This window comes from Bos javanicus, chromosome 27 (genome assembly GCF_032452875.1).
Source record: "Bos javanicus breed banteng chromosome 27, ARS-OSU_banteng_1.0, whole genome shotgun sequence".
Taxonomy (NCBI): domain Eukaryota; kingdom Metazoa; phylum Chordata; class Mammalia; order Artiodactyla; family Bovidae; genus Bos; species Bos javanicus.
In genome coordinates this window covers 37,173,617-37,194,217 of record NC_083894.1, presented here as the reverse complement: position 1 = coordinate 37,194,217, position 20,601 = coordinate 37,173,617, and the positions used below count along the sequence as shown (strand labels likewise).

The 20,601-nt window shown below is 48.1% G+C and overlaps 1 protein-coding gene and 1 long non-coding RNA gene across 7 annotated transcripts in view; one reads left to right on the top strand and one right to left on the bottom strand.

The window, feature by feature from the left end:
* SLC20A2 (solute carrier family 20 member 2) overlaps positions 1-20,601 on the top strand; it is a 115,587-nt gene that overhangs the window by 78,718 nt on the left and 16,268 nt on the right. For all 6 annotated transcript variants that reach the window (XM_061404595.1, XM_061404599.1, XM_061404598.1 and 3 more), the window contains 3 exons: positions 9,497-9,613; positions 14,422-14,625; positions 16,003-16,570. In XM_061404595.1, the coding sequence (XP_061260579.1) occupies positions 9,497-9,613; positions 14,422-14,625; positions 16,003-16,570 (889 nt within the window). The remainder of the gene's footprint in view (positions 1-9,496; positions 9,614-14,421; positions 14,626-16,002; positions 16,571-20,601) is intronic.
* On the bottom strand, positions 11,715-16,571 carry LOC133240056 (uncharacterized). The gene is made up of 4 exons (XR_009734084.1): positions 16,489-16,571; positions 14,818-14,933; positions 13,165-13,283; positions 11,715-12,184 (listed from the first exon to the last, which is right to left on the bottom strand). It is a non-coding gene; the product is annotated as an uncharacterized LOC133240056 (long non-coding RNA).

The following is a 20,601-nucleotide window of genomic DNA, read 5'->3' as shown; positions in this document are numbered from 1 at the left end:
TCAGCACCCCCCTCAAGAAAAGGCTTCTAATATATTTGGAAATGATGTGGTTTTGTATCTATTTAATGTCCAGGTAGTGTGAAGAGGGTGGCTGCCCCTTTGTTTGGGAATATTGGGAAGTCGGTACGAGAACCTTGGTGATGGATACTCACCTGGGAACACAGTTGAAGCTCCCCGTGCTGGGAGAGCCCGTCGCTTCCTCTCCCCGAGCCTCTGCACCTCATAAAGCAGAGAGGGTGGGCAGGAACCGCTGTGAAAGGGAGGCCACATGACAGGAGGTGACGAGGGCAGAGCGCTGAGCTCGGGGGCTGCTCACGATATGCTCAGGGGTCTGGGGGGCGCGGTTTCCTTCCCTGCCATCGGTCATCTCTTCAGCCTCACGTCTCCAGCGTGTCCTGAGTCAGCTCGTCTCTGTCTCCCCACACACGCTGCTGTGGGAGCTTTTCCTTACTTGAAGTTTGGGGGTGAGGGGCTTTGCATAGGGAAGGAAGGAGGTCAGGACAGAGGGTCCAACCAGAGTCCGAAAAGGACTTTGCTGAGGTCTTGCTCTGGGGAGTGTTTCTAGAATATCCATCCAGTAGTTGAGTCCAAATCCTATTTTTATTTAAACATTGAAGGTTAACTTCGCCCTTGAAACTAAGACATTAATTCCATCCTGTTTCCTCATGCCGGCTTCTCTGCCGTCCAGCTGGGTCGTCTGTAGCCCTGGTGTCATATCTAGGGACAAGTGAGCCGGGAAGACCCAGTCCTCTGCCTTTCTCACAACTGGCCGGCCTTTCAGCCGATTTTGAGATTTAATCTTCTAGTCCTTTTCTTCCTTAAAATGTTTCCATTTAGTGTAAGGGGCCTTAGAGATAAGAGGAAATAATGAAATGTTCTGACAGAGAGTGGTGGCATCAACCTAACCCTGTTGCAACTTTCAGAGACTCTGATAAGTGGCACTTTTCCCCGTGAGTTGGACCCGGTGGGTCCCCGTGGGCTGAGTCACGGAGCTCTGGTTTGACTTCCTCCCTTCCTCCTCCCTAAATTATTTTGAAGTTGTTTATATCTTGGGCCTAGTTTGATTTGTTTCACTTTGCGTTTGACGTGACTTGTCTCAGAAGTCGTCCTCATACTTCAGAGACCGAGTTAGCGCTCTTCAAAGATTGTCTTTGCCTTTTTGTCCTTAAAAAAATAATTCACAAGAAGCAAAAATAACTTGAGGAAATAAAGTGGGTTGGGTTGGATAAATCACTTGGGTTGGGTTGGATACAAGCCTGAAGTTTATTTTTGATGAAGGGCTTCAGCTGGCGGGACCTGGTTTTTGTTCTGCCTTTCTAGAACAAATGCTGAGTGAGGCTCATGGCACACGGCTTTGTGGAGTCAGAGCAGACTAGCTAATGACGCTTCCCACGTCCAAGTGTGGTCCCTGCACCAGGAGCATTGGCGTCACGTGGTCACTTGTCAGAAATGCAGATCCTCAGGCTTAGACCCGCTGAACCAGAAACACAGCCCAGCAGTCTAGGTTTATGGGACGGAGCGCTCGGGGTGACCTGATGCTTGTGCGTTTGGAGGGTCCCTGCTCTAACCACCTCTTTACCTATTGTTGTTCTTCAGTTGCTAAGTTGTGTCTGACTTCTTGCAACCCCATGGACTGCAGCACACCAGGCTTCCCTGCCCTCCGCTATCTCCTGGAGTCTGCTCAGATTCATGTCCATTGAATCAGTGGTTCCATCCAACCATCTCATCCTCTTCTGCCCTCTTCTCCTCTTGCCCTCAATCTTTCCTAGCATCAGGGTCTTTTCTAGTGAGTAGGCTCTTTGCATCAGGTGACCAAAGTTGGAGCTTCAGCTTCAGCATCAGTCCCTCCACTGAATATTTGGGGTTGATTTCCTTTAGGATGGACTGGTTTGATCTCCTTTCTCCAACACCACAGTTCAAAGGCATCAATTCTTTGGAGGTCAGCCTTCTTTATGGTCCAAGTCTCACATCCATAAAGGACTACAAGAAAAACCAGAGCTTTGACTATACAGACCACTTTATCTAATAAGCCTAACCCTAATCCGAACCCTAGTAATATGATCCTTTCACCATAAATGCTGCTATCTTATCACAGTCCTTATGTAAAAAGGTGCTCTTCAAAAGCCCTAACTCCTCACCAGCAGATGAATTGTCTGACTCCACCAGGCCTGGTTGTCTGGCTTCCCCAAAGTGGTCTGTGCCTGAGATGGGCTGCCTTCTCCTCTTCTTCCTCCCTCTCCCCTTGTCCCCTTTCTCCATCTTCTCTCTCCTCCCCCTCCTCCTTCTCCCCTCCCCCTCCCTCTGCCCCCCACTCCCCTCCCCTTCCCCCTCCTCCCACCCCCTCCCTCTCCTCCTCCCTTCCTCCCCCTTCTCTATCTTCTCTTCCTTTCCCAGCTGCTCTCTCCCCCCATTCTCCCTCTCCCCTCCTCTTTCCCCTCCTCCCACTCCCCTCCCCCTCCTCCTCCCCTCCTCCCCTTCTCCATCTTCTCTTCCTTTCCCACCTGCTCTCTCTCCCCCTCCTCCCTCTTCTTCCCACTCCCCTCCCCCTCCTCCCTCTCCCCTCCTTCTCCATCTTCTCTCCCCTCCCCCTCCATCTCCCCTCCCCCTCCATCTCCTCCCCCACCTCCCCCTCCATCTCCTCTTCCCCTCCTCGCCCTTCTCTTCCTTTCCCAGCCTCTCCCTCTCCCCTCCTTCTCCATCTTCTCTCCCCTCCCCCTCCATCTCCCCCTCCCCCTCCATCTCCCCTCCCCCTCCTCGCCCTTCTCTTCCTTTCTCAGCCTCTCCCTCTTCCCCTCCTCCTCCCTCTTCTTCCCACTCCCCTCCCCCTCCCTCTCCATCTTCTCTCCCCTCCCCCTCCCCCTCCATCTCCTCTTCCCCTTCTCGCCCTTCTCTTCCTTTCCCAGCCTCTCTCTCTCCCCTCCATGTCCTCCTCCTCTTCTTCCCCTAGTGGCAGCCCTTCTGGTCCAGCCCCAGGGAACCCAGAGCATCAGGCACCCCTCGAGTCCCCGCTGACTCAGGAGAAAGATCTTGGTTCCCAGAGATGCTCTGTGTTCTGTGTTGAATTTTTACATTCCGAGCTGTAGGGAGCAGGCATTGGAGCTGGGGTGGTTCCCAGCCCTGGGTGGGGAAGGCCTGGGCTGAGAAGAGTCTCCAATTTCACTCAGAGCAGGATTCAGAACAGTGATTTGAACTCACTTCCTTCTCAGAACTGTTGTAAGTAAACCCTGGTTTGAGAAAGCTAGTACCATATGCAGGGGGAAGAAAAATCCCAATTATAAGACAGATTAGGAAAGAGCATTTTGTAATTTCAAAGTGGTGCTTCATCTTCCTAAAGTTGCCCCAGGATTTCTCTTACCTAGGGAGCTCCTCCAGTGCTTTGAACATGTTGATCTGAAACAGAACAAAAACTGGTGACTCCATTTATCAGGGAAGGAGGACTGGCAAAAAGCGATTCTTCAAATGAGGTCTGCATGTGTGTGTGTGTGAGTTACTGTGGGAAAATGTCCAGAGTATACAGTTACGTGAGAAATGCAGGCCCAGAACAATATATACAGTACAGTCTACATCTACTCAATTGAAGGCAAAGTAAGAGAAATCCACACACACTCTGCACTAGATGTTCGTTTATCTCTAGAAAATGCCTGGGAAGATACATACCAAATATTTATCAGTGTTTCTCTGGGAAGTGGGTTCAAGAGGGGAGGACAGGAGGCATTTTCATATTTGTACATCCTACAGTTTTGTATGGCTTTTAAAAAGTTTTTAAATTATATTGGAGTATAGTTGATTTACTGCATTATGTTAGTTTTAAGTGAACAGCAAAGTGGTTCAGTTATACATGAATCTGTTTTCCTTCAGATTCTTTTCCCATACAGGTTAGTACAGGATATTGAGCAGAGGTCCCTGTGCTGTACAGTAGGTAGGGCGGGTTGATTATCTATGGCTGATCTTTTCTAATCTTGTATTATTTATAAAATTCAACCAGAGAAAGGGAGAAGAGAGGGTGCTGGCGAGGTGGGTGAGAGGTGTAAGGGACTAACATGGGCTCGAGCCGGAGGGGTCTGGAGAAGCCTCATTTTCCCGCGGTAACTAACACACACACGCCATGTGGACCTCATCTGTAGAATCGCTTTTTACTAGTCCTCTCTTCGCTAATAAATGGAGTCACTAGTTTGGGTTTTGTTGTAGACCAACATGTTCAAAGCATCAGATTGTAACAGTGATAGTTGTACGTGAAAAATAAGCGCTGTACCAAAGAAAGGACTCCGGAAGACCATGAGTGGGTCTAATGGTTCTCTGTACTTCCTCCCCAAGTCCGTTGGATATTCTGATCTTCAGGGGGTTTGGGAGAGAATTGCAAGGATGCCTGAGGTTTGAGCTGAATCACTATTCATCATATCTTTGCTGTTCAGAAAATGAAAGAGCTGGACATAAAAGGCTACTGAGGGCTGGAGCCAGGCCTGGGCTTCCGCGCGCCCAGTGCGGGCTCCTGGCCGCCGCTCCTGGCCGAGGGACGGAGCAGTTCAGGCCCAAGCCGTGCCCTACTTTGCCTCCCCCGGGTGCGGCCGAGCCTCAGCGCCCTCTTGAGCATCTTATCCGAGGATAATCTGAGACCCTAGCAGGAAGGCCACTCAGTACCAAGTATTTTTGTCAAAAATTTTATTGTAAAAAAGTCTACCTTGAATTTTCAGAAGGAAAAAAGTTTTCCCCTGAAAATACATTGATTGAAGGGCTTTTCTGTGCTGGATTTTTGCATTTCATTGATTTTTTTATCCATGAAACTTGGCTTCTGTATATTTCGTACAAGTTAGAGCTGGGTCCCATAACTATTAGTCAGCATCTCTTGCATGAGGCTTTGAAAGTAAGTCCTGCTGCTCTTTTTTTTTTAATCGGAGCATAGTTGATTTACAGTGTTGTATTTGTTTCAGGTGTACAGCACAGTTAATCAGGATTATATACATATGCCTAACACATGTAATACATAATATGTATAACATATAAATACATAACTATATAAGTACATAACATAATATATAAGTCATATATAATATAAATTATATAACTTAATATATAATTATATAATTACATATTAAGCATATATTATATAATATACTTTTTTTTTTAAATAAATTTATTTTAATTAGAGGTTAATTACTTTACAGTATTGTATTGGTTTTGCCATACATCAACATGATTCTGCCACAGGTATACATGTGTTCCCACATACTCTTAATGTGTAATATCGTGTATTATATACCATATGTATTCTTTTTCAGGTTCTTTTCCCTTTAAGATTTAACCTTATAGGTTATTATATAATGTTGAGTATAGTTTCCTATGCTATGTAATAGGTCCTTGTGGCTTATCTATTTTATATATAGTAATGTGTATCTGCTGGGCTTCCCAGGTAGCTCTAGTGGTAAAGAATCCGCCTGCCAATGCAGGAGACCTAAGAGATGCAGGTTTGATCCCTGGATCGGGACGATCCCCTGGAGAAGGGAATGGCAACCCACTCCAGTATTCTTGCCTGGAGAACCCCATGGACAGAGGAGCCTGGCGGACTACAGTCCATGGGGTCGCAGAGTCAAGACCCGACTGAAGCGACTGAGTACGCATAGTGTATATCTGTTAATCCCAAACTCCTGGTTTATTCCTCCCTCCTTTCCCCTTTATAAGCAGAAGTTTATTTTCTATGTCTGTGGGTCTGTTTCTCTTTTGTATATACGTTCATGCTGGTGTGTGCTCTTGATGCTGTTAATTTGCTAAACTGCTGGAATAGTTCAGTAAGATCCAGTCCCCATTCTGTTCCTGTCTCTCTCTTTCTCACCATCAGCAACTCACCCATCTTCCTGGTTCCTTTGCTCTTCGCCATCTTGCCCCACCCCTGGCTTTTTTCCCGTGTCTCCCGCCCCCTCACCCTCTGATCTTCCATCCAGTCCTGTGACTCAGAGGGTGGCTCCGGAGCTTCCTGGCCACTTTCTAGGCCAAACCGATGGTGAAGGCGGTCGTGATGGTAACGGTTCAGGAGCAGGTGACCTTGTGGCTCATTGTCCCCTCGAAGCGTTGTGAGCCTTGAGTGTAGCCAGCCTCAGCCTGTCCCTTTCGGGTGTGGGTCCTGATGCCCTCCGGAGCCTGTGTAACTTCAGTACAGAGATGGCCTGGAAGGAGCACATGGAGCGGCCCTGCTCTGCCCTGCTGTGGGCTCTGCTCAGAGGGGATGGAGGAGAGGGGGGCCTGGGAGCAACAGTGTCCACTCGTTCAGACACTCATCTCTCCAGCTCCCGGGCTTCATGCCCCTCCCCCAAGATCCAGAGCTCACCTGTCTTAGATCAGGTTAAGGTGGTGAGGCCAAAGTAGCCCAAGTGTCAAGTTCATCATCAGCTCAACCAGAAGTCGCAAAGCAGACGGGGAGGACTCTTCAAATGCCAGGTAGTTTTAAGCCGCAGTTGGTTTGATGTTGGTAATTAACAGTTACCATTCAGTTCAGCAAGAAACCACATCGGCGTGGTCCTTCCCCGTGTCCGGACACTGACACGCAGACACAGAGCAGAAGCGGGGAGCCCCAGCCACAGGCACGGCCGAGTGAGGTCAGCCTGAGTGGTTTTATAAGCAGCTCCAAGCCTGGATCCGGAGACAGAGCCAGGGCTAGGGTGGGGCTGCCGGCCGCCCCAGCGCAGCCCCATGTGGGGCCTTGCTTGCTGGCGTGTCCGGGTGCTGGATGGTGGAGCCGCCTGGCTACTGAGTGTCTGCTCCCACCAGTGACCCTTCCACGGTGCCAAGGCTGGGTGATTCTGGTTCTTACTTTCCATACTTGTATATGCTAATCCTGACTCCCCATTTAGAGTATTAACTACCCATTCTCCCTCTTACCATTACCAAAATGTCTAATAATACCTTACCTGAATAATTTTCAGTTGATTTATATATAAATATATATATATATATATATATATATATATAGAGAGAGAGAGAGAGAGAGAGAGAGAATGGTTCTTGTCCAACTCTTTGCAACCTTATGGACTGTAGCCCTCCATGCTCCTCTGTCCATGGGATTCTCCAGGCAAGAATACTGGAGTGGGTTGCCATTCCCTTCTCCAGGGGATCTTCCCGACCCAGGGATCAGACTCAGGTCTCCTGCACTGCAGGTGGATTCTTTACCGTCTGAGCCACCCTTACTTTTTATAGAATGGTTAACAGTGAGCAATTATATGCCAATGAAAAAAATAATGGAAAAAAAGAAAGTCAGTTTTATATTTAAAAAAAAAGAACAGTTAATAGTAACAAAGCCTGCAGCATTAGAGGTTTATTTAAGAGCAGAGTTTTAAACAGTTCATTTATTTCAAACTTTAAAAAAAGTTTAACAATTTACAAAAGTGTGTGCTTATTATAAATTTTCAAAGTTAGCAGTATGAAAGCAGAAAGTAAGTGCTATAGGAGCCTTTAGCAAACGAACAAGCAGATACATAGACCTGATTTTGCTTCCCAAATGACTGAGTTTCTGCTTTTCAAGTTATTGAAGTTTTTTTACAGTTTTTTTTTCTTTGCCTTCTCTGTTTTTGTCATTATCCATGTGCTTGTGACTAAGAGCCCTTCTCTCCTTCTATTTAGAAAGAATGTGGTATAGTGCTGAAGGCCTCGGGCTTGGGAGTGAGATGCCGGGGTGGGTGGCCTTGTGCTTAAGATGGATAGTGTACAGCACAGGGAGAGACCCCTCCTGTTTCCCATCCCTCCACAGGAGTGACCGCTGGTTCTTCCCAGAACTTTTACGATCTGTTCAGGAGTGTACACTTGGCCGTGGCGGGGAAACGGCAGTGTTTCTCTTCTAGACATAAGTTGGGTGGTGCTGCACACACCGTGATCTCGCTGGCCTTTCTCACTTGACTAGACAAGAGCATCTCTTCTTATCAGTCCATTTATCTCGACCTTATTTTACGCTACGCGCCACGCTGACTCCACGCTTCCATGATGATGCGTGGATCACTTGTCTTACAAACTCTTCCTGTTACAGGCAGTGCTCTAGTGAGTGCTCTCGTGCCTGTCGCCTTGTGCCTGTGCGAGGGGGCATCTGTGAGTGTCTGAATCACACCTGTGTCACCAGGGGAGCTGGGCTCGGGGCCCTGCAGGGCAGGGAAGCCTGATGTCTCTCCACCTTCCACCTTTTTCTTGACTGAGGGAATGGCAACTCTGTGTGCTGGACCGGACAGCAATGAAAAGCTTTTCTGTGTTGTAATTCCATGAGTTGGCCCTTGAAAGAAGAATTGAGCTTGAAAGTCAGTGTCCTTTGAAAACACTTTTCTATCTAAGCTGACTTTTTTTTTTTTTTAAACAATAAAAGGGTTTATTTATGCATATGAAAGCCTTCACAGAAAAGAAATGAGCACTCAGAGAAGCAGTTAGACTTCAGGACTTATGTACCGTTTTGACAGAGGGTGATAAATTATGGAAAGAGGCCAGGAAACATACGGAGGAAGCTAACAGGAGAGAAGACAACGTGGCAAGGTCTGTTTGTGCAGACCCATCTTGGTGGTGGTGCCAGGTCTCCAGTGATGGGAGTCACTCTCCTCTTTCTGGAACAAGGAAGGCACGTTTCTCCCAAGAAATTTATGCCCTGCTGTCCAGCAGTTACAAAGCGGAGCAGCAGACTCTTCCTGCGTCTGCTGTTTCTCAATTTAAGCTGACTTTAAAAAAGGTTTGTGTGTGTGGTCCAAGCGTCATGTCCATTTAAAGCCGGGCTGCTGACTATTGAGAAACCAGAGAGGCGGCCGCCAGCCTTGCTGTGGCCGCTGCAGCCCTGGGCTACGGGCTGTCCTGGGGAGGCGGGGGCGGGCATCGGGAGGGAAGACAGACCCCTTCTTGCCCCCGTTTGTCCACTCGGGAATTTAGGTACTGAGATAATACTGTAAATGGGTTTATTCCCAGCTTAATATGTCGTTTGTGCCAAGTTGGTCACTTTTTAATGATCAGCTTACTCACTGAGTTAACAACAGAGTCACAAGGCAAATAGTACATCTCCATTATTTCTTTACAATTTTATAATTCATTTATTTGGCTGCGTCGGGTCTTCGTCGTGGGCTTTCTCTACTTGTGGAGAGGGGCTACTCCTTGTCGTGGTACATGGGCTTCTCACTGCAGTGGCTTCTCTTGCGGAGCTCTAGTGCCCGAGAGCAACTGGGCCGCAGGATGCATGGGCTCAGTCGTTGTGGCACACAGGCTTAGTTGCTCCGAGGCATGTGGAGTCTTCCTGGACCAGGGGCCCATGTCCCCTACACTGAGAGGTGGATTCTTATCCACCACATCACCCAGGAAGTCCCAGTCGTGAGTCTTAAACACAAGACTTTGTTCCCCAGAAGAAGTCTAGCACAGTGTTGTGGCTGAGAGTTTTATTAAACACAGAATCCAGATGATGCACTTCAGGGCCGGCGCATGGCAGGAGTGGGGATGTCACACCCGGCCTTGGAGACGTGTCCCGTGACAGCTGTGTTCCCTCTGTCCCCAGTGATGGGCCTGGTCCTCCCCATGTGGGCGATCGCCCTCATCTCCTTCGGGGTCGCGCTGCTGTTCGCCCTCTTCGTGTGGCTCTTTGTGTGTCCGTGGATGCGGAGGAAGATAACAGGTAAGTGCTCTTCTGTTCTTCTGATTTGCACAAAGGCTCTGATTCCTAAGCCTGCAGGCATCATGCACCGTGATCCTAAGTGCCAGAGGGAACACGACCACGGTCAGGCCGGGCCCTGTCTCAGGGCGCCTGCCTGCTTTCTGGCTCAGACTTTTCCTGGATAACTTGGGATCCTGGTAAGAATGAGGTCCTCGTTGCCGTGGGTAACGGCAGGTAGCAAATCAGCAGCATAGCACTGCCCTCCCTCAAGAATGGTGAAAGGTAAAAAGAGCAGATTCTGAGTGTGATAACTGGAATTCCCACGCATCTCTGGTGAAACAAAAACTGGTACAACGATGGGAAAAGTTCGTTTAGCAGTTTCCTATGAAGTTAAGCAAACATTCACCATATGACTTAAGTAATTCCACCCCTAGGTGTTTATCCAAGAGAAGAAGTGAGACTCGTACACAAATTAAGTCATACTAGCCAAGAAGTGGAGACAAACCACAGGCCCGTTAACAAGTGAGTGGATGACCAAACTCTTCATACAGCAGAGGGCGGAGGAGCAATGAAGAGGGCGAACTCCCAGGAGGAGCCACGCACAAACAAACTCATCCTGCAGGGCTCCAGAGGGCACCAGTCCACAGCCACAGAAACCAGTGGCTGCTGGAGTCACTGCAGAAGGGGAATTGGGGGGACTCTGCAGGGACAGGAGGGGGCTTTAGAGACAGAAGGGCACTTTAGGGACCGAAAACAGAGCTCTGCAGGCACAGGAGGGAACCTTGCAGGACTCTGTCTTAATTGGGGGGTAGTTATAGTCTGTATTCGTTTGTCACAGGTCATCTACCTGCACATTTTAAAAGGCATAAATTTCATCGTACGGAAATTATACCTCTGTGAAAGCAGTTTTTTAAAAAAGAAGATCCTGGCTTAGAAAACTGCAGCAGCTATTTTCCTGTCACTGGCAACATGACTGAATTCCAAGTCTTATGGCCACACGCTTTACAGGGCTCACAAAAGAAAAGAAGTATTTCCTTTTGGCCTCAGAGTGTATCTTACAATCATGGTTTGATCCGGACATATCTGAATTTGAAACCCACATTTCAAAGAAAAACTGAACAACCGAGGAGACGTTACCATGCTTATGAATGGGAAGGCTCAATACCGGAAAGATGTCCGTTCTCAAATCAATCTGTACATTTAATGCACAAAAATCCCAGCAGGATATTTTGTAGATTTAGACAAGTCACTTTAAAAATGTATATGGAGGACTTCCCTGGTGGTCAGCCTGCCATTGCAGGGGACGGGACCCCAGGAGGATCCCTCATGCCGAGAGCAGCTGAGCCTGTGAGCCATAATGAAGGGACGCCCCGCCTCCCCCGTCGGTGCAACTAGAGGAAGCCCTCACTCAGCAACGAAGACCCAACATAGCCAAAAAGAAACAATTCATTAATTTAAAAAATGTTATAGGGAAAGGGACTGGAATGGCCAAAACAAATTTGGAGAAGAGTAAAGATGAAGGACCCATGCCACAAAAAGCTACAGGAGAGTGTGGAACTGGCGAAGGGATAAACACCTAGATTAACAGAACAGGATAAAGTCCAGAAACAGACGTGCAAATATGGCCAAGTGATTTTCAACAGAGTCAGTTGCTGAAAATCACTGATACAATCAATGATACATCAAATGCCAAAAAAAGACCCTTGACCTAAAGCCTTACACCTTGGGGGAAAAAAAATTAACTCAAGATGCATCATAAGTATAAATAGAAAACTATGAAACTTTGGAAGCAAAAACAGGAAAACTTTTGGGACCTTGGGTAGAGCAAAGAATGTTTAGGTTTGATACCAAAAACACAGTTCATAAAAGAAGTTGGTAAATTGCACTTCATCAAAATTAGAAACCATTGCCCTCTAAGAAACACTATTAAGAGAAAAGACAAGCTGCAGACTGGGAGAAGGTGTTTGCAAGTCCTCTAACAAAGGACTTGTATTCAGAACATATGAAGAAAGCTCAGAAAACAACCCGATTTAAAACAAAAAACTTAAATAGCTGTTTCACCAAAAAAATATACATGAATGGCAAATGAGTACATGAAAAGCTGCTCGACATCAGAAACAGATTAAAATCACAATGAGGTATTCCCACACATCCATTTTAATGGCTTTAAGAAAAAAAAAAGGATAGTGCTAAATGCTGACAAGGATGAGGCGTGGCTGGAATGTTCATTCATGCATTCCTGGTGGGAACGCAAAAGGAGTTTGATGGTTTCTTATCAGGTTAATCACTTACCCACGCCTAGGTGTTTACCCTAGAGAAACGCACATTTAAATTCACACAGAAGCCTGGAGATGAATATTTGTAGCAGCTGTATTTGCTATCACCAAAAACTGAAAGCCTGGATTATCCACAGAACACACACACACGTATTTATGGAAATAAATACATCCACATATTAGACTGCTGCTCGGCAGTGAAGACGAGTGGGCTGCTGAGCCTGCACCGGCGTGGATGAACCTCAGGCGCGTTAACCGTGCCACGTCGGAGGAGCCAGCCTCAGAAGCACGTCTTATGGTTCCATTTACGTGACATCTGGAAAAGGCAAAACTGCAGGGACAGAGACCAGACGGTAGTTGTCAAGGGCTGGGGCAGAGGGCCTGACTATAGGGGTAGGCGTTACAGGAATCTGGACTTTTAAGATTTTTTTTTTTTTAACGTGGACTATTTTTAAAGTCTATTGAATTTGTTACAATATTGCTTCTGTTTTATGTTTCGGTTTTTTGGCCACAAGGCACGTGGGATCTTGTGGGGATCTTAGGTCCCTGACCAAGGATTGAACCTGTGTACCCTGCATTGGGAGGTGAAGTCCCAGCCACTGGACCGCCAGTGAGATCCCTAGACATTTTTTAGAATCAGAATTCCACACACACAGAGCCAGTTTGCCACGTGCAAGTTTTAAAAACTAATAATTAAAACACTACATTAGTACATACAACTTCAAACTAAGTAGCGATTTCACACTATGATGGATTCATATCCAGCTGCTGCTTCCTCTCCTGGGTAGCCGCTCCCTGCTCTTGGTTGAGAAGGAACCCCACCCCCCCACCTTAAACATCCTGCTTGTCTGGTTTAACCCCAGTGGGAGTGATAAACTAAACTTGAACGCTCTTGATGTTTAAAGCTTTTTCTGATTGTTGTTGTTCAGTTGCTAAGTCGTGTCCGACTCTGTGACCCCATGAACTGCAGCACGCCAAGGCTTCCCTGTCCTGCACTAATTCCCTGAGTTATGGACCATGAAATCTTCGCTCCCACCTTTAGGCTGTAATGTTACAGTAGGAAAATGACATTACTATCCAGTCTGACTTGCCAAGAGATTTTTTTTTTGGCCAATGACATGTATTTTGACACTTCAACATATAGGTACCTTGTTCTATTCATTTAAATACAGACTATGGCTAAGGGCGTGGACAGTGAACTGACTGCATGTTACTGCCTGAGTGACCTTCAGCCCCGTGATTCAGTCTCTCTGGGCCTCAATTTGCTCATTTATAAAATACAGAAAATGGTAATACCTGTTTCATACGTTAACACATTTTGGGGGGACTTCCTGATGGTTCAGTGGTTAAGAGTCCATGCTTCCACTGCAGAAGCCCAGGTTTGATCCTTGGTTGGGGAGCTAAGATCCGACAAACTGCACAGTGTGGCCCAAAACAAGAAAAAACAAACCAAAAAACACAGTTTAAAAAATTTGTTATTATAATCTTTACAGATATTAACTTTTCTCATCTACACTGTAAGCAGCTTGAGGTCAGAAACCTGTGTGTACCTTTATTTCTTCCTTGTAGTAAACAAACTTAGTTTTTTTTTTTTTTAAATCTGTCTTTTAGATTTAGATAAATATAGAGATAGAGGTATAAAGATTGAGGGCAGGAAGAGAAGGGGACGACAGAGGTCAAGATGGTTGGATGGCATCATCGACTCAGTGGACCTGAGTTTCAGCAAGCTCTGGGAGATGGTGAAAGACAGGGAAGCCTGGCGTGCTGTAGTCCATGGGGTCGCAAAGAGTCGGGACACAACTGAGTGACTGAACAACAACAACAACAGAGACTGAAGTGATCTGTCTAGGTAAATACAGAAACGAGGGTGATGCATGAGTGTATCCGGCAGAGGAACCGAGAAGACCGTGTCCGTGTCGGTTGGGTAGGTTAGAGCTTAGCTGTTTCCTCAGGGAACTGTGAGGCAGCAAGACCAGGAATCCACATACCAGATCTGATTACCAAGAGTGCACTCCAGCTTCAGATCCACTTTTTGAAAATCCCTGGTTTCTTTTGAAAGTAGAGGATTTTTCAAAGTAAGCAGAATTTCTCTGTTCCTTTTGAGGAAAATGATTTACTTGTTTTCTAAGACTTGGTGACCTGAGGAAATCTGAGCGCAGTCTCTTGTTGAACAGAAGAAAAGCAAACAGACCCTAACAGTATGTATGAAGACAAAAAGGATAAACATTTCAGTGATTCTGAGGTCAGTTTAAGAAAACAGAAGGCCGGTCTAGATGGTTGTAGAATTTACAGAATGTTTACCTTGGGAATCAGATCTAATCCTGTCTTTTTTGTTGCTTTTGGATAAGATAACTCAGGGCTGAGCCTCCATCTTTCCCTCCGTAGCTGAATTTTCTAGCCTGTTTCCCAGATTGAATTGTCCACTTTATTTTCCCTTTTATTTTTTGTTCCCAAAGTATGAAAGTATCACGATAAATGTTTATTTTTATATTCATTTGTCAAAAATAAGAATTCTCTTCCCAAATTTTCAGTTATGACTCTTATTTTCTTCAGGCAAATTACAAAAAGAATGTGCTTTATCAAGAGCCTCTGATGAAAGTCTCAATAAAATTCAGGAAGTGGAGTCCCCAGTATTTAAAGAGCTGCCAGGTGCCAAGGCTCACGATGACAGCACTGTCCCCCTCACGGGCTCAGCTGCGGATCCCTCGGGGACCTCAGAAAGCATGTCGGGGGGTCACCACCCCCGGGCCCCATATGGTAAGTCCCTGGGGGCTGGGGTGGCACGCGGCAGAGGCAGTTTTGGGGGGACAGTTGGCCTGCATGTGGCAACGAGGCTCCAGTGCACACAAGTGTCCCCAGAGAAAACGCAGGGGCTGAAGGGCCCAGGGTTTGGTCAGTCCCAGACCAGGCTTGTTCCTGTCCCGTGACTTTCCTCCAAGAGCCATTTACCTGTAGTCTCCCAGCAGCATCTCTGGGCCCCTCACCTGTGTCTTCCACATGCAGTCAACTAACTGCCGGAGATCGGATTATCAGTTTATCCAGCTTTGTATACAAACACCTTCCTCCTGGGAGATGCAGAGAGAAAGCTGACGTTGGAACCGGGGCGGTGGTCCCACTAGAGAATCACAGAAACCATCAGGGCCGTAGCGGGGGTCCTCTCTCCCACAGTGTTTGTGGACAGTGATGGGCCAGCTCCTGCCTCTGCCAGGCCCGCCTCCCTGCAGGGGTGCTGGCACCGCGGTCCAGGCTGGATCTGCAACTTGGCCAAGAAAGAGAATGATCTCTGCCAACTGATCTGACAGACCGCCTTTGACTGTGTCCACCAGCCTTTTTTTTTAATTGAAGTATATGGTTGATTAAACAGCATGGTAACTTCTGCTGTACAGCAAAGTGATATATATGTGTGTGTATACATATATATATATATATGCACATCCTTTTTAAAAATATTCTTTTCCATTATGGGTTTATTACAGGATATTGAATATAGTTCCCTGTACAGTAGGACCTTGTTTATCCCTCCTATGAGCTTACATCTGCTAGCCCCAGCCTCTCACTCCATCCCTCCTCCATTCCTCCTGCCCCAAGAACCGGTCTGTTCTCTCCCTGTGACTGTTCCTCTCTCATAGGTGGGTTCATTTGTGTCCTATTTTTAAGGAGCACTTGGAGTGTGTATCTCTCAGGAAATGGGGCAAATTTTCTGTAAAATAAGCTCCTGATACGGATCCTCCTCCTACCCGTTCCTGGAAAAGGAAAGAGTGCTTCCGCATTTTAGGGGAGTGCAGCATCGTCTTTTAACTGCCATGCCGTGTTGTTAGTTTTACCCTTTGCTGTATGTTTCCAAGTTTCCCTTTTTATTTTTACCATACTGCATGGCCTGCTTAGTCAAGTTGGAAAATAAAGAGTACGGTGGGAAAATGCAAAAACCCTCACTGTCCAGCCTTCCTGAGCTGCAATGGTGGCCCCACAGCACCCCAGGCGTGGACTCAGTCTGTCCCTTGTCTCTGCAGGACGGGCTCAGTCTGTCCCTTGTCCCCTTCAGCCGGGCTCAGTCTGTCCCTTGTCCCCTTCAGGCCAGGCTCAGTCTGCCCCTTGTCCCCGCAGGCCAGGCTCAATCTATCTTTGTCCCCACAGGCCGGGCGCTGTCCATGACGCACGGCACCACCAAGTCGCCCGTATCCAACGGGACCTTCGGCTTCGACGGCACGGCGCGGGCCGACGGCCACGTGTACCACACGGTGCACAAGGACTCGGGGCTCTACAAGGACCTGCTGCACCGCATCCGCGACGAGCGGCCGGCCGACGGGGCCCCGCGGCAGCTGCGGCGCAACAACAGCTACACGTGCTACACGGCGGCCATCTGCGGGCTGCCCGGCCTGGCCACACGCCGCGGCGACACGCCCGCGCCCGAGGACAGCGAGAAGCTGGTGGCCGATGCCGTGGCCTACTCGCGCCGCCGGCTGCGCTACGACAGCTACTCCAGCTACTGCAACGCTGTGGCCGAGGCGGAGATCGAGGCCGAGGAGGGCGGCGTGGAGGTCCGGCTGGCGCCCCCGCTGGCCGAGCCCGAGCCGCCGCGCGACGACCCGGCGGACGAGGAGAAGGAGGAGAAGGACTCACCCGAGGTGCACCTGCTCTTCCACTTCCTGCAGGTCCTCACCGCCTGCTTCGGCTCCTTCGCGCATGGCGGAAATGATGTGAGGTCAGAACTTGGGCGGGGCGGGGGCGGGTCAGGGCGGGGCCGGGGTGGGGATGGGTGATGGGCGTGGTCTTGTGAAGCGGTGGGGTGAGGGGAGGGGCCTGGTGATGGTGAGGGGCGGGGTCAGGGTGAGGAGGCGGGGCGGGCACAGCAGATACCTGGCCCACCCTGGAACCACGCGGGTGGCAACCGCCCGGGGTGTGCCAACGCCAGGTTTTGTCCACAAGTGCAGCACCTGCATCTTCATCGCGCAGATCTTTGAGTGAACCAGATGCAGGGAGAGTTGGCCTGGGGTCAGAAATCACAACAGGTGGAATCAGTAGAGCTGGGCTTGGAGCCCTGATTCTGCCCAAACTGTCCCGGCTTCCTACCCTGGCCGGAGTCCAGTGCCATTTGGCATCAGTGCCTTTTGGTTTTGAGGCAGAGAGAGAAGTACCCAGGTTCCCCCCAAGTTGTACAAGGGTCATATGTGAGCAAGTAGCTCCTGTAGTGGAGCAGACCGCGTTGCGTGTCAGAAGGGGGAAGTGGGAGACCCCGGGGGCCGCTGTGTTGAATGGCCGCTCCAGTCAGGAGGGTCCCCAAGGGACACCTGCAGGGACTGAGGGCACAGCTATGACGGCATCTTTGGAGAACCTTCCGGAAGAGGGGAAAGCACTGCAAGGCCAAGGCAGGAGTGTGCCTGGTGGGTTTTCCGGAAAGAATCACTAGCAAGAGCATGGAGAGCTCAGGTCAGCTGGGCATGCAGGCCAGAATGTGTAGGAGTGCACAGAGTCTGGCCAGGCATCCGGATCAGTCACTGAATTTTCCAAAGCCTCGGTGTCCCAATCTGTGAAATGGGGGTAAAACTAGTACCAACACAGGAGATTTCTATGAGGATTAAGGGGAGGTGCTTATATAATAAGATAAGAACAGTCCTTTCCCATAATCAATGTCCAGACATTTTCACTATTATAGTTATTATGCAGCCTAATGTTTCCGTCCAAACGAGGGAAATGTGCCATCATTTTATATATTTTTTTATTTTATTTTTTTTTTCATCATTATACTTTTTTGGCCCAGTTATATGACTCCATTTTACACCATGTGCAGCTGCGTTTCTGTTCTTTTTAAAAGATGTCTTCTAGCCACACAAAGAGGCCTGGACAGCTTATGTTCTGCTCAGCGTCACCTAGGCATTGCCATCTTATTTTATTGGGGGCACTATGTTCTGTCCTCTCTTAATAATTTTTTACTCCCCTCCGCCACCAGCCCACTTCCTCCTCCTTATCACAAATTATTTATGGAAAGCCTGGTACCAGCAACACGTTATGAATTGGATCCCTTTCCTTTAGAACTAAGTTCCAGTTAAGGAGACAAGAAAGGCATACTCCTGGGAAAGTAACAGAACACCCCAAAACAGCATTTCAAGGCCAAGGAAGAGTCTAGGCGGTAGCTGCCGCAGGTGGCCAGAGTGTAGAGCAGCTGTTTGCAGTTTGGAGGCTGATCTTCAGGCTTTTGAGCAGGGATGTAGTCTGATGAAAGCAAGGTTTAGAAATAACAGTGTAGCAGTGAGGAGGGGGCTTCTGTTTACTCAACAAGTGGGTGTTAAGTGTGTACCAGTCCTCAGAGCTGAGGCACTTGTAACTTACTCCAGGCCTACTCAGAACAGTCCTTTGTAGTCCTAAGTGAAAGGAAGTGAAAGTGTTAGTTACTCAGTCATGTGGGATGCTTTGTGACCCCATGGACTGTAGCCTGCCAGGCTGCTTTGTCCAAAGAATTCTCCAGGCCAGATTACTGGAATGGGTAGCCACTCTCTTTTTCCTAGGGATCTTCCCTACCCAGGGATCGAACCTGGGTCTCCCACACTGCAGGCAGATTCTTTACCGTCTGAGCCACAGGGAAGCCTGCAGTTCTAAGTGATACCCCTCAGAGACCGGGAATCTGAAGCTCAGAAATGTGACTCTTGCCCAGGGCCACGCAGTTAGAGAGACGCCAACGTGGGAAGACAGCTCTCTGTGACTCGGTCTCCAGACTGTGGAGGGTGGGCTGGAACCACAGGCGTCATTCAAAGCCTGTAGGGAGCTTGGGAGTTATCACTACATCCTGACAGCAAGCGAAAACCAAATAGACTGAAAAGTCAACAACTCTTCTTGGATCTCAAAGGGAGAGGAGAGCACAGGACAAACCACTGCCCCCAGGGTCGGAGAGGCAAAGATGCAGGGAGTCCTGGAGGAGGGACTCAGGAGTGGATACTGTGCTGAGGGCCATGGAATCCTGGACTGGAGCAATGGGCCCTGGAGGCTCAGGGGGGACAAGTAGAGTTAAGGCTCTGGGGGACCCAGGGTAGGGGGGGCCCACTATCCAGAAGCCCTAACAGTGAGTATCAGGGAAGAGGAATCCCTCCTGCCCTGGGGGGGAAGGAAAGCAGCCACTAGACAGAACAGAGATCGTGTGCTTAGCCAGGCTGCACTCAGGAGACACCGGGTCACCAGAGCCCAGCCTGCAGGGGATTACTACAGGCTAACTGACCTGGAAGGGGAAACACACTCCAGACTGCCCTTGGCTTCCCCTCCGGAGAAGGTAAACTCCCAACTCCAGCCATCCTGTCTCACATAAGGAGGGAGGAAATACTGAGAAACACTTGCCAAGTTCACAGCTCAGAGGCACAGTCTCAGTGAGAGACCAAGACCTCATCAAAGGGGTCATCAAAGGACCCACAGAAGGCTTCTCCATTCCCCAGACCCACCACATCACTAACAGCCTATTGACAGCAGTTCCTTCTACCCAAGACATCGCAACTGCATATCAAGAAAAATTTCCGAGGCACACCAAAAAGCGAAAAACACAACTGGCAGAGACAGAGCAAATAGCAGAACCGATATGGGGGAGATGTTAGAATTATCAGACCAGGAAATTTAAAACAACTATGATTCATATGCTGAGGTATCTGATGGACAAAATAGGCATCCATTAGATGGACAGGTAAGCAGACAGATGAGAATCCTAAGAGAACCAAAAAGAAACACTGGAGATCAAAAACACTGTAATAGAAAGGAAGAACGCAGGGGGCTTTCCTGGTGGCTCAGTTGTTTAAAATCCACCTGCCAATGCAAGAGACATGGGTTTGATCCCTGGGCCAGGAAGATGTCACATACCATGAAGCAACTGAGCCTGTTGAGCCTGTGTTCTAGAGCCTGAGAGCTGCAACTACTGAGCCCATGCTCTAGAGCCTGTGCTCCCGAAAAGAGAAGCCACCACAGTAAGAAGCTTGTGCATTGCAACTGGAGAGTAGCCCTGCTGGCCACAACTAGAGAAAAGCCTTCATAGCAACAAAGACCCAGCAGAGCCAAAAATAAATAAATAAAAAAAATTATCTTTAAAAAAATGATGAATGCCTTTGATGGGTTTATTAGTAGACTGGACACAGCTAAGGAAAGAATCTCTTAGCTTGAGGGTGTGTCCATATAATCTCAAAAAGCAGAGAGAACATAGATCGAAGAAACACAGAACAGAACACTGAAGGAACCCGGGAACTACAAAAGGCGCAGTGTAATGAGAAGAGCAGCAGGAGACGGAAAGAAAGGAACACAGGAGATGCCTGCCTGAGTCACGGCAGCGGCAGGGTCTCTGTAAGCTGATGTCAGACATCAGACCGCAGATCAGGAAGCTCAGAGAGCGCCAAGCAGGACAGATACACAAGAAGTACACGTTGGCACATCAGACTTAAACTTCGAAAAATCAGAGATACAGAGGTATCTATAGATATAGAGGGACAAAGATAAAAATTATATACGACTTCCCCTCAACCCTGCAATCAAGAGAGTGGAGTGAAATAGTTTGTGAAGGGGAAATCCCACCAAATCAGACTTGAGTACCCTGTGAAGTCCTTTAAAAGTGAAAGGAAGTCTTCAAGAGAAAGAAAGACCTTCTCAGACAAAGAAAAAATGAGGGAATTTGTGAAAAGCTGACCTGCCTTGCTGGAAATGTTCAAAGGAATTCTTTAGATAGAAGGAAAATAATGTGTGTCAGAAACTCAGATCTACATAAAGTCAGGA